The sequence below is a fragment of the Cannabis sativa genome, chromosome 2, assembly GCF_029168945.1.
Source record: "Cannabis sativa cultivar Pink pepper isolate KNU-18-1 chromosome 2, ASM2916894v1, whole genome shotgun sequence".
Taxonomy (NCBI): Eukaryota; Viridiplantae; Streptophyta; class Magnoliopsida; order Rosales; family Cannabaceae; genus Cannabis; species Cannabis sativa.
In genome coordinates, this window is record NC_083602.1 from 42,480,830 (window position 1) to 42,493,887 (window position 13,058).

The window sequence follows — 13,058 nt, forward strand, 5'->3', positions numbered from 1 at the left end:
TGTAGGCAATTTAAACTGATATTTTCATTATTTTAATGCCAAATAATTCAAACCTAACCCTAGTGGAATGTTATAAATAGATAGTGAAGGCTTCAGGAAAATTACACTTAAATTTCACACTTCTGATTTAGAAAAACTGAGCCTTCTCTCTCCCTATCTTTGGTCGACCCTTCTCTTTCTCCTTCCCTCTTCAATTTCAAAAATCTTAGTGTGAGAATAGTGCCCACACACAGCAAGTGATACCTCAACCATAGTGAGGAAGATCGTGAAGAAAGACTTTCAGCAAAAGGAGTTTCAGCATCAAAGATTCAGAGAAAGAGATCCAGGTTCAGATATTTATAATGCTCTACTACAGAAAGGAATCAAGGGCTAGATATCTGAACGGAAGGAGTCATTATATTCCGCTGCACCCAATGTAAGGTTTCCTAAACTTTATATGTGTTTATTTCATCGTTTTAGAAAGTTCATATTTAGAGTGTTAATCAACATACTTGTGAGTAGATCTAAGATCCTGGTAAAATAATTTCCAACAACTGGCCTCAAAGCCATGGTAATATTTGCTTGCAAGAAATTTGGACTTTAAAACGATTGTTTGATGTTTTTTGGATGGTATCATGTTGTATTGAGTGTTATTTGATGATTGATTGATGTTTGTGAATTTTCGTGAAAAATAATTGAATATCTATTTCTGGAATTATTTTTATTGGATAGTATGGAAAAAATTAAGCAAGTTACTTTTTTACAGAACTCAATTTCGATTTAATTTGAATTAGTTATGATTTTTTGAAGTTTCGAAAAATCGGGGTGGTGTCGCTGCACCACGTGCGCGCGCGGAGAGGCTGCTAGCAGCCCCCTGCGCCTACGTTTCACGCCCAAGCAAGCCCATGCGCGCCCAAGGACTGTCCGTACAGCTCGCAAATTTTTCGTTTTTCTTCGTTTTTTCATGCTTTTTCATGGAATTAACTTCCGATTTTTTGTGTAGTTCTGTATTTATACTATTACTATTCCTAATTCAATTCTAATTATCATAATGAATTAATTTAATATTTTTTAAATTTAATTCAAGATATTAGTGTAATTTGAATTTAAAAATAGTTAGTATCTATTTTTTTTGCTTAATAATCTATCTTATTTTTAATTTTGATTATATCTTATCTTATTTTTAAATTTAAGGTCAGATTTTAAATTTTTTAAATTAATTTTTTTTTAAATAATTTGACCTTATTTAAATTTAAAATAAGATAACTATAATCATGTAATTTTAAATAGATGTAAGATATTTTGCTAACTTTTAAATTTTGTTATTTTATTTATTTAAATTACATTTAAAATCTGAAAAAGATATTCATTTATCTTTTTTAATTTTTTATTTAATTTTTATTTATAAAATAACATTTAAATTTTAAAAGTAGTTAGCAAATTTTGAAATGATATTTAGGTTGGTTGAAACCTAATTTTTCAAAATTGTTAATTCTAGTTTAATACTAGGAAAATATACTTAACTTAGATTGTACCAAAATTAATTATTAAACAATTAATTTTACAATCTAAAATATTTTCCTAATTCAATATTAGAAAAAATAACTAGTTCTAGAAATAACTGTAATATCTCGGAAAATAAATAATATTTAAATAGACATATTTTATTAAATATGTAATTATTTTGGAAACGAAGTAAGATTATGATCTTACTTGGGGTAATGATTGAGAATTTATTTAATGAAATAAAATATTTTTTGGGCCCTGCAATTGTGTGAATTTAGCGATGTGGTTAGTAATGTCACGACGTTAATGGAAGAATTATTTTGGGTATATTCCGGACTAGGTTAGAAATTTCAGAATGTCGGTTTAATGGAATTAGCAAAATTACAAAAATGCCCTAAGTTATTTTAAAAGTTTGGAGGGGTAGATTAGTCTTTTGGTATTAATTAGTCTTTCGCCCTTTTGACTTTTCTAGGGCTGATTATTAATAAAAAAAAAAAAGAAGAAAAGCTATTAATAGCAAACTTCCAAGGCAAGGAAGATTAAAAAAAAAAAGAGAACCAAGCTCTCCCTTCTCCTCTTCCTTCGAGCAGCTGCAACCAGCCATTAAGGGGACTTCTTTTCTTCAGCAAACCTTCCATTTCAGAGCTGAACTCAACCCCCAAGCCAACCTAGAATCTTGAGGTAAGTTCCTCCTTATGCTTTTGGTGAAATCCTAGGTTCTAAAGCTATGTTTTGTAAATTCTTGTAAGTTTTTAGGGTTGTAGGCTTAGGTGAGGTTTGAGTATGATATCTTAGTTGAATTAGGTCTATTTGTGTATGTTTTAACTGAATTCATGGCTGTTGGGTTTGATTTGTAAATGAGGAAGCTAAGGGAATTGAGTTTGCTTCACTTGAGCATATGATTTTGAGCTAGTTAGTGAATTGTGATTAAATGATGTGTTAGATATGTTGTATTTGGTATATTGAATTGTTCTGGAAATGCAATTTAGGTCTGTGATGGTTTTGGTTCGAGCTAGGGAAGAAAACCCAGAAGTTTTACGGTTCTGAAGAACCGGTCGGCCGGTTGGTTCGGTGTACCGGGCCGGTCGGCTCGGTCACCAGCAAGGGAAAATTCTCGGGTTTTCTCCGAACCCTGTTTTGACTCGGGGTGGAATCTAGTACCTGTCTTTGATTGTTTTTAAGTTATTTGGACTATTTTGAAGTTGTTTAGGGCTAAGTATAATCGGTTTTAAATTAGGGTTTTAATCTGAAAAATTTCAAGTTAAAGTATTCATTGAATTTCAATTGTCGTGACATAGGACCAGGATCACCTAGCTTGTTTTTCCACTCAGGTCGGCCCGTACACTTGAGTTCTGAACTAAGGTAAGAAAAGTGGTAAGCACCATATGTGGTTAAGTATTAATGGTTGAATGGTAGTGGCCTTGATTATTATCAAGACTTTGATTAAACATTTGTTGAGCCTAGGTTATGACCTAGGGTGGGAAACGGTTAATACCGTTATGAGTAATTACTCTTGAAAACGCGGTTAGGTTTCATACTTATCGTTTGCTTCATCGGGCAACGATAGTGACATATACAGCTCATGGTTAACGAGTGGTAAAGGGGTACTTTATAAAGTACCAAGATTGTGTGTTTATGATATTGTAATGTGTAAGCATGATGACATGAGATTGAATTGATGATCATTATCAATTATTGTTTTGTTCACTTTTCTTGCTAAGTCTCTGTGACTCACGGGTGCTTTATGGTGCAGGTAAAGGGAAGGCAAAGGTTGAGCAGCCATGAGTTTGTGGTCATAGCAGCGATGTACATATCAGCCGCAGTGGCACGACCCAGTGAACAGGATGCTCTATTTTGAATGTATTTTGGGAATGCAAAGTTTACGTTGTAAAAATACTATTAAACCAGTTTGTAAATATTTTTGAAAACAGGGGGACCCCGTGGTTAATACCACTTATCTTTTATCATATAGTTTATATGTCTAATTTTTAATTATCAAGAAATTTAATTACCCACACTTTTGGTATAATTATGTAGTATCAAAATAAAAATTTTATAAAAGCACACACGTGGCGTCCCTATTGAACAGGGCGTTACAACATGGTATCAGAGCGCCAAGGTTTTTAGATCCTAAAGACTGGTTTGATATGTACATTGGCTGCAAGGACTTGATCGACTCATGGTTCAGTAAGCTTTTAGTTAAAAGATAGTTTGTTAATTTTCTGATTGCCTGATTATCTGAATTCTGTTGATATCGGAATGGTGTGGGCAGGACTATAATATATGGAAATACTTATCAGTATTGTTATTACCTGGAATTTGATCGCATGTGTATAGATTATGCACCCGAGGCGGACTGGTAGGGGTACCTGCGAGCTAGCTGGGCTCGGGGCTGCCGGTGAGGGTAAGAACCCTCCACCACCACCAACTGGGAAGAGTTATATGCTGCGATGCAAGAGACTATTCGGTAGTAGGGTGAGCAAATCAGAGAATTGAGAGAGCAGCGAGCTCAGCATGCTCTAAACCCTAATCTTGATCCTCCGGCACCTCTGGTAGTGCCACCAGATGCAGGGAACCGTTTGGAACCGTTGTATGAGCAGTTCCAGAAGCAGAACCCGCCACTGTTTGAGGGTGGTGCTGATCCACTCAAGGCAGAGCAATGGATGAGTATGATAACATCCATTTTTTATTTTATGCGGGTTGAAGATAATGACCGGGTTAGGTGTGCTACTTATATGCTGCGAGATGATGCCCGTATTTAGTGGGAGATTGTATCTCAGGGTCATGATCTAAATAACATGACCTGGGAAGCCTTCCGAACCTTGTTTTATGAGAAGTATTATAATGAGTCTATTCGGGCGGCAAAGGCAGAAGAGTTTATACGATTAACTCAGGGCAGCATGACTGTGACAGAGTATGCCACTAAGTTTGATCGACTATCAAAGTTTGCTTCAGATGAGGTGGCTACTGAAGCTGCTAGGAAAGCAAAGTTCATTCGAGGGTTGGATGAACATATTGCACGAGATGTGATTGTTACTTCTAAACAACCGGGGGTTGCTCGAACTTATGCTCAGATAGTTGAACTAGCCCTAGTTTCTGAGGGTGCAGAAGCTCAGATACGAAAGAAAAATATTGCTAGAAGAGATTCATGGAAGCAAACATCAGGTGCTGGTTCTGGTAGGGGGTACTGATCTCGGTGACCACAAGAAAAGACCTAGTGAATTACTAGTTGCAGGCCCGAACAAAAGGTTCCAAGGTAACCAAGGGTTCCGTCCTGGTGGGAACAAAAACTGGCGGACTTTTCCTGAATGTCCGAGGTGTAAAAGGCGCCATGAGGGCGAGTGTCAGGCCAGGGTCTGTTTCCACTGTGGGGTGATGGGTCACATGAAGAGAAATTGTCCACAGCTGCTACGACTAGAGCAAAAGAAGGATGATACACCCGCTCTTGCCCGGGTGTTTACCCTGACTCAAGCTGAGGCTAATGCTGGTCCTTCCACTGTGATAGGTCAGCTTTCTGTTGCTGGTACTTTATTGACTGTTCTAATTGATTCTGGTGCGACGCATTCTTATATTTCAAGTAGAATAATTGAGAAATTGAATAGACCTAGTGGTGTACTTTCTAAAGGTTTTGGGACTTTGCTGCCTACTGGGGAGTCGGTTATCTCCAGCGGGTGGGTGAGATCCCTTCCAGTATTTGTGGAAGGAAGGAAGTTATCAGTTGATCTGATAGAACTAAAATTGGAGGACTTTGATGTTATTTTGGGTATGGATTGGCTTGCAAAATACAACGCCACTATTGATTGCAAGAGAAAAATAGTAACTTTTCAGCCTGAGGGTGAGGACCCCTTTGTGTTTGTGGGTAAGATGCATGGATCTTGAATTCCCTTAATTTCAGTGCTTAAGGCAAGAGATTTGTTGTGTGAGGGGTGCATTGGTTTCTTAGCAAATGTTGTGGATATTACCAGGGAACCACTAGTGGGACCGGAGCATCTCCCAGTGGTCAGAGAATTTCTGGATGTGTTTCCAAAAGAGTTACCGGGGTTACCACCGAAACGTGAAATTAATTTTGAAATTGATCTAATACCAGGAGCAGAAGCTGTATCAAGAGCTCCTTACAAAATGGCACCTGCAGAGCTGAAAGAGTTAAAAGTTCAATTACAGGGGATGATGGATTTAAAATTTACTAGACCTAGTACTTCACCTTGGGGTGCACCAGTTTTGTTCGTGAAAAAGAAAGATGGAACTTTACGAATGTGCATTGATTACCGGGAGTTAAACAAGTTGACAGTGAAGAACAAGTACCCTTTGCCAAGAATAGATGATTTATTTGATCAGCTCCGGGGAAAGATCATCTTTTCCAAGATCGATCTTCGGTCTGGTTATCACCAACTGAGGATTCGAGAAGAGGATATTCCCAAGACAGCTTTCCGGACCCGGTATGGCCACTATGAATTTCTGGTAATGTCCTTCGAATTAACAAATGCCCCAACAGCATTTATGGACTTGATGAACCGAGTGTTCAAGGACTTTCTGGATGATTTTGTTATTGTTTTTATTGATGATATTCTAATTTATTCAGACTCATAAGAGACTCATGAAAGACATCTTCGAATGGTGTTACAACGTCTCAGAGAGCATAAGTTGTATGCCAAGTTCAAGAAATGTGAATTTTGGTTACCTCAGGTGAGTTTCTTGGGGCACGTGGTAAGTAAAGATGGTATTTTAGTGGATCCAGTAAAGATTGAAGCAGTACGCGACTGGCCTCGACCTAAGTCAGCAACTGAAGTTAGCAGTTTCCTGGGATTGGCAGGGTATTATAGAAGGTTTGTTGAGGGCTTTGCAAAGATTTCTACGCCCTTAACAGAATTGACTCGAAAGAATTGCAAGTTTGTTTGGACTAATAAGTGTGAAGGTAGTTTCCAGGACTTGAAGCAAAGGTTGATACTGCTCCTGTGTTAACCTTACCGAAAAGTGATGAAAAGTTTGTGATTTATTGTTATGCATCCAAGCAAGGGTTAGGTTGTGTTCTTATGCAGTCAGGGAAAGTGATTGCTTATGCATCCAGGCAATTGAAAGAGTATGAACAGCGGTATCCTACCCATGATATTGAATTGGCAGCAGTAGTCTTTGCATTAAAAGTTTGGCGTCACTATCTGTATGGTGAGAAGTGTGAGATTTATACAGATCACAAAAGCCTCAAGTACTTTTTCACTCAGAAGGATTTAAATATGAGGAAACGAAGATGGTTAGAACTGGTCAAAGATTATGACTGAGAGATTCTCTACCACCCTGGTAAAGCAAATGTGGTAGTGGATGCTCTAAGTCGAAAAGGACCAGGGCAAGTTTGTGAACTAAAGAAAATTTCAGCAGAGCTGGCTGAGGATATGACTAGAGCGGGAATTGAATTTGTATTTGGAAAACTTGCCAATATTACCCTGTAGTCTGATCTATTGGAAAGAATTAGAGTAGCTCAACAAAGTGATCCTGAGTTACAGGGGTATAAGGAGAAGTTAAAGGCTGGGTCGGCAAAAGACTTCTCATTTTCATCTGATGGATTGTTGCGATACAAGAATAGAATTTGTGTATCAAATGATAAGGATATCAGACAGGAGATTCTTGATGAATCTCATAATACACCATACTCCTTACACCCGGGAACAACCAAGATGTATCATGATGTGAAAGCTTTGTACTGGTGGCCATGGATGAAAAGGGATATTGTTGAATATGTGTCAAGATGCTTAACCTGTCAACAAATTAAAGCAGAACACCAGAGGCCGGCAGGTTTGCTTCAGCCTCTAAAGATTCCTGAATGGAAATGGGAAGACATCACCATGGATTTTGTAGTGGGGTTTCCCAGAACAGTAGGGTATTATGACTCTATTTGGGTGATAGTGGATCAATATACGAAAACTGCACACTTTCTACCAGTGAGGACAACGTATACAGTGGATCAATATGCTGATTTGTATATCAAGGAGATAGTTCGACTTCACGGTGCCCCAAAGTCGATAGTTTCGAATCGAGATCCAAAATTTACATCCAAATTCTGGGAAAGCTTACAGCAAGCAATGGGTACTAAGTTAAAATTTAGTACAGCTTTTCATCCTCAAACCGATGGTCAATCTGAGAGGACTATCCAGATACTTGAGGATATGCTGAGGGCATGTGTAATGGATTTTGAAGGTTCTTGGAACAAGTGCCTACCTCTGATTGAGTTTTCTTATAACAATAGTATTGGCATGGCTCCGTATGAGATGCTTTATGGAAGGAAATGTCGATCACCTATTCACTGGGAGGAAGCGGGTGAACGTAGGTATCTTGGACCTGAGGCTGTCCAAAGAACGGGGGAGGCTATTGAAAAGATTCGAGCTCGTATGCTTGCTTCACAAAGTAGACAGAAAAGCTACGCAGATCCAAAGCGTAGAGATGTTGAATTCCAGATTGGGATTTTGTTTTTCTTCGGGTGTCCCCAATGAAAGGAATTCGAAGATTTGGAAAGAAAGGAAAGTTGAGTCCCAGGTTTATTGGTCCGTTTGAGATTCTTGAGAAAGTAGGTCAGGTAGCTTATCGGTTGGCTCTACCTCCTGCTTTATCCGGGGTAAATTTTGAGGAAAAAATTCCTATAAGGAGGGGATAGTTGTAATATCCCGAAAAAATAAATAATATTTAAATAGACATATTTTATTAAATATGTAATTATTTTGGAAACGAAGTAAGATTATGATCTTACTTAGGGTAATGACTGAGAATTTATTTAATGAAATAAAATATTTTTCGGGCCCGAAAATTGTGTGAATTTAGCGATGTGGTTAGTAATCTCACGACGTTAATGGAAGAATTATTTTGGGTATATTCCGGACTAGGTTAGAAATTTTAGAATGTCGGTTTAATGGAATTAGAAAAATTACAAAAATACCCTAAGTTATTTTAAAAAGTTTGGAGGGTAGATTAGTCTTTTGGTATTAATTAGTCTTTTGACCTTTTGACTTTTCTAGGGCTGATTACTAATAAAAAAAAAAGAAGAAAAGCTATTAATAGCAAACTTCCAAGGCAAGGAACATTAAAGAAAAAAAAAGAACCAAGCTCTCCCTTCTCCTCTTCCTTCGAGCAGCTGTAACCAGCCATTAGGGGGACTTCTTTTCTTCAGCAAACCTTCCATTATGCTTCATTAACATCCTAATATGAATTCTAAAACAATGAAATAAACACATAAGGGTTTAAGAAGACCTTACATTGGGTGCAGCGGAATATAATGACTCCTTCCGTTCAGATCTCTAGCCCTTGATTCCTTTCTGTAGCAGAGCATCACCAAGATCTGAACCTGGATCTCTTTCTCTCCTTCCTTGATGTTGATTCTCCTTCTTGTTGATTGGATTCTTCACAGTCTTCCACACTATGATTGAGATACCACTTGATGTGTGTGGGCACTCACTCATTCACTCAAGGCTGAATAAAATTTAAGAGCAAAAGAGAAGAAGAAGTGGCGGCTAGGGTAAATAGAAAGAGGCTCAGTTTTCATCTGACAGAGTTAAGTGTGAATGTGAGCCATCACTATCTATTTATAGGTAACCACCTAGGTTTAGGTTAGAATTATTTGGCATTAAAATAATAGAAAAATAAATAGTAAAATTCTACAAGTGTGGCCGGCCATAGGATAGTGGATTGGGCCCCACTTTGCAATTTTGCCATTTTGTCATTTTTCCATCCCATTTTCTCAAAAATGCCAATTTTCCAATTTAACCACTTAAATGCCAATTCCAATTATTTAATAACTAAAAGTTAATTATTAAATAATATTGTCATTTAATATATTTATTAATTATACATATAAAGTCTCTTAATTAACAAATAAAACCTAGAATCTCTTTTCTTACAATTTTGCCATTGCTTAGTGAAAATTCATAAACTAGGCATAGTCAAACTTTAGAATTATAATGATTAATCAAAATCAATTAATTGAGTATTACAAGCAGTATGGTCTCAACTAGTATGAGGACCATGGGCCTATATAACCGAGCTTCCAATAAGCAGATCAAGAATTTACCAAGTAAACTCACTGACTTATTAATTCCTTGTTGAATCCACGCACAGAAATTAGAATTGCACACTCAGTCATATAGAACGCTCTATATGTTCCACGATATAGATATGCTATAAATTATCCATTGTTATAATCCTAATTTGATCAATGATCCTCTAATATATGATCTACATAATATAGGGATTAAATTACCGTTACACCCTTCAATGTATTTTATCCTTAAAACACTTAGCTCCGTGTAAATGATATTTCAGCGAGGTAAAAGGAGTACTCAACCATTTATCTCTGTTTAGCCAAGCTCGAAGGAAATCATCGTTTCGCTTCTAAATACCTATAGAAGTTATAGATTCCATATCTATGTTAGCGCTCCCACTCCCAAAATGTACGTATCACCCTGACCGAAAAGTAGGCTTAACTAACAAATCAAAGAACATGTATAATACTCTTGATATCTAACCAATCATATCAAGATTAAGATCATTTGATCTAGGATCAACTAGGTGATATTGAATTGAATAGATATTACGGTAAATTTTAACATATCTAATCAAAGTTCAATATCGGTCCCTTCCGATGTATACTTCATAGTTCCGATACTAGTAAACTTTGCCAATGCCCTGGAAAGGGCATAACACTTATCCAAGGTGTAAGAATACCTATCATTGATTATCATGCCAGTCTAAATCCAGTGAACTGACAAATCAGGGAATAAACTTTCGAACATATAATCAAGATTATATTCCACTGTGCTGACAACACTATAATCATTAACAAATACATATGTTATGGACTTAATAGAATTTATACATTAAATAATAATCATGAAATAAATCATGTGAACCATGCAACATAAAATGTTATTTCTGATCTTTATTAACTAATAAATCTGATTATATTGAAATGAGTTTTATTTAGGGCACAAAACCCAACACAAAATTGTGAAGAAAAGAGATTCTATGTTTTATTTGTTAATTAAGAGACTTTATATGTCTAATTAATAAATATATTAAATGACAATATTATTTAATAATTAATATTTAGTTATTAAACAATTGGAATTGGCATTTAAGTGGTTAAATTGGATAATTGGCGTTTTTGAGATAATGGGATGGAAAAATGACAAAATGGCAAAATTGTAAAGTGGCCCAATAACATCCTATGGCCGGCTACACTAAGAATTTACCATTTATTTTTCTATTATTTTAATGCCAAATAATTCTAACCTAAACCTAGGTGGTTACCTATAAATAGGTAGTGATGGCTTTAGGAAAAAGATGATGCATCTCATTCCTTCAGAGAAAAATTCTAAGCCTTCTACCTATACCCTAGCCGCCACTCTCTACCTCTCTTTTCTTCTTCTTCAATTTTCGAACTTGAGTGATAGAGTGAGTGCCCACACACATGAAGTGGTATCTCAATCATAGTGTGTAAGACTGTGAAGAATCCAATCAACAAGAAGGAGAATCAGCATCAAGGAAGGAGAGAAAGAGATCTAGGTTCAGATCTTGGTGATGCTCTGCTACAGAAAGGAATCAAGGGCTAGAGATCTGAACGGAAGGAGTCATTATATTCCGCACCACGCAATGTAAGGTTTCCTAAACTTTATATATGTTTATTTCATTGTTTTAGAATTCATATTAGGATGTTAATAAAATATACTTGTTAGTAAATCTAGTTCCTGGTAAAATATTTCCATCACCTACTACTATGGTAAATTCAAGGAGAAAATTTATACAAGAGAAGACATCGAGGATCATAGTCATTATATATCTATGGTTGACACATCAGGCGGGGAGTTACATGTGAGAACGTTTTTTAGAGACAAAGAGCATTTAAAGATGGTTGTTGGCTTGTATGTAATGAAGAAAGGGTTTGACTACTACGTTAGGAAGTCCGGTACTGATATTTGGTACGTCACATGTAAGGATACAGATTGTGGGTGGAGATTAAGAGCGAAGAAGAATGTACTTTCTAACATGTTTGAGGTGAGTACATTTCATAATGTACATACATGTTCCCTTGATCTTCGAGGAAAAGATAACCATCAAGCATCACCTTTGATAGTTGCCCATCTAATTAAGGATAAGTTTGCAACTGACAGCTCGAATCATTTGGCCTCTGATATAAGAAAAAGTATGCACAAGGATTACAGGATCCAAATGAGTTATGAAAAGGCATGGAGGTGCAGAGAGAAGGGACTACACCTAGCTCGGGGTACACCTAAAGATTCGTACTCGAAATTGCCTAGTTACTTGCACATGCTACAGTTGAGAAATCCAGGTACCATCACGGATTTTGTGGTAGAAGATGGTCGCTTCAAGTATTGTTTCTTCTCTCTGGGTCCTTGTATTCGAGGGTTTAGGTTTTGTCAACCAGTTGTATGCGTTGATGGGTCTTTCTTGAAGATTAGGTATGGTGGGCAAATGTTGTGTGTAGCGGCACTGGATGCAAGGAGCCATATCTTTCCGATAGCTTTTGCTATAGTTGATAGTGAAAACCACAATTCCTTGACCTATTTCATGAGAAAATTGAAAGAAACGATTGGTGATGTTGAGAACTTAGCCTTTTTTTTGGATAGGCATCAAAGCATTGTTCGTGCTTTTGAGATCGTGTTCCCTGATGCACACCACGGTGCATGCTACCACCACATTATTATGAACGTCAACCACAAGTTCAAGACTGACGCCTTCACGAATCACATTTACACGTGTGCCTACACGTATTCAAAATCAGAGTTTCACAGAGAATTTGAGAACATTCGGGCAATGAATGTTACGGTTGCACAATATCTTGCGAAAATTGGATTTGAAAAATGGGTTCGGTCGTACTTTCCAAGGGTACGCTATAATGTAATGACGAGCAACTGGGCTGAGAGTTTCAACAACACAACTAAGGATGCAAGAGGCTTCCTGATCACTGCTGCTGTAGCATTCCTTGTTGGGTTCTGTGCCCTAATAAAACCCATTTCAATATAATCAGATTTACTTATTAATAAAGATCAGAAATAACATTTTATGTTGCATGGTTCACATGATTTATTTCATGATTATATATATAATGTATGAATTCTATTTAAGTCCAGAACATATGAATTTGTTAAAGATTATAGTGTTGTCAGCACAGTGGAATATAATCTTAATTATATGTTCGAAAGTTTATTCCCTAATTTGTCAGAACACTGGATTTAGACTGACATGGTATAATGAGCAATAGGTATTCTTACACCTTGGAAAAGTGTTATGTCTTTTCCAGGACATTGGCAAAGTTTACCAGTATTGGATGTATGGAGTATATATCGGAAGGGACCGATATTGAACTTTGATTAGATATATTAGAATTTACCGTAATATCTATTCAATTCAATATCACCTGTTGATCCTAGATCAAATGATCTTAATCCTGATATGATTAGGTTCAATCTCAAGAGTGTTATTCGTGTTCTTTGATTTGTTAGTTAAGCCTACTTTTGGGTCAGGGTGATACGTACATTTTGGGAACACGGTAATGCAATTGAGTGGGAGCGCTAACA

General features: G+C 36.7%; 1 protein-coding gene across 1 annotated transcript; it reads left to right on the plus strand.

Annotated features, from left to right (window-relative positions):
• Nucleotides 1–11,301: 11,301 nt before the first annotated feature.
• On the plus strand, nt 11,302–12,504 carry LOC133034307 (uncharacterized). Its single transcript, XM_061109366.1, has 2 exons — nt 11,302–11,939; nt 12,108–12,504. The coding sequence occupies exons 1-2, from the start codon at nt 11,302–11,304 to the stop codon at nt 12,502–12,504; spliced, it is 1,035 nt and encodes a 344-aa protein (XP_060965349.1).
• The last annotated feature ends 554 nt before the right edge of the window (nt 12,505–13,058 follow it).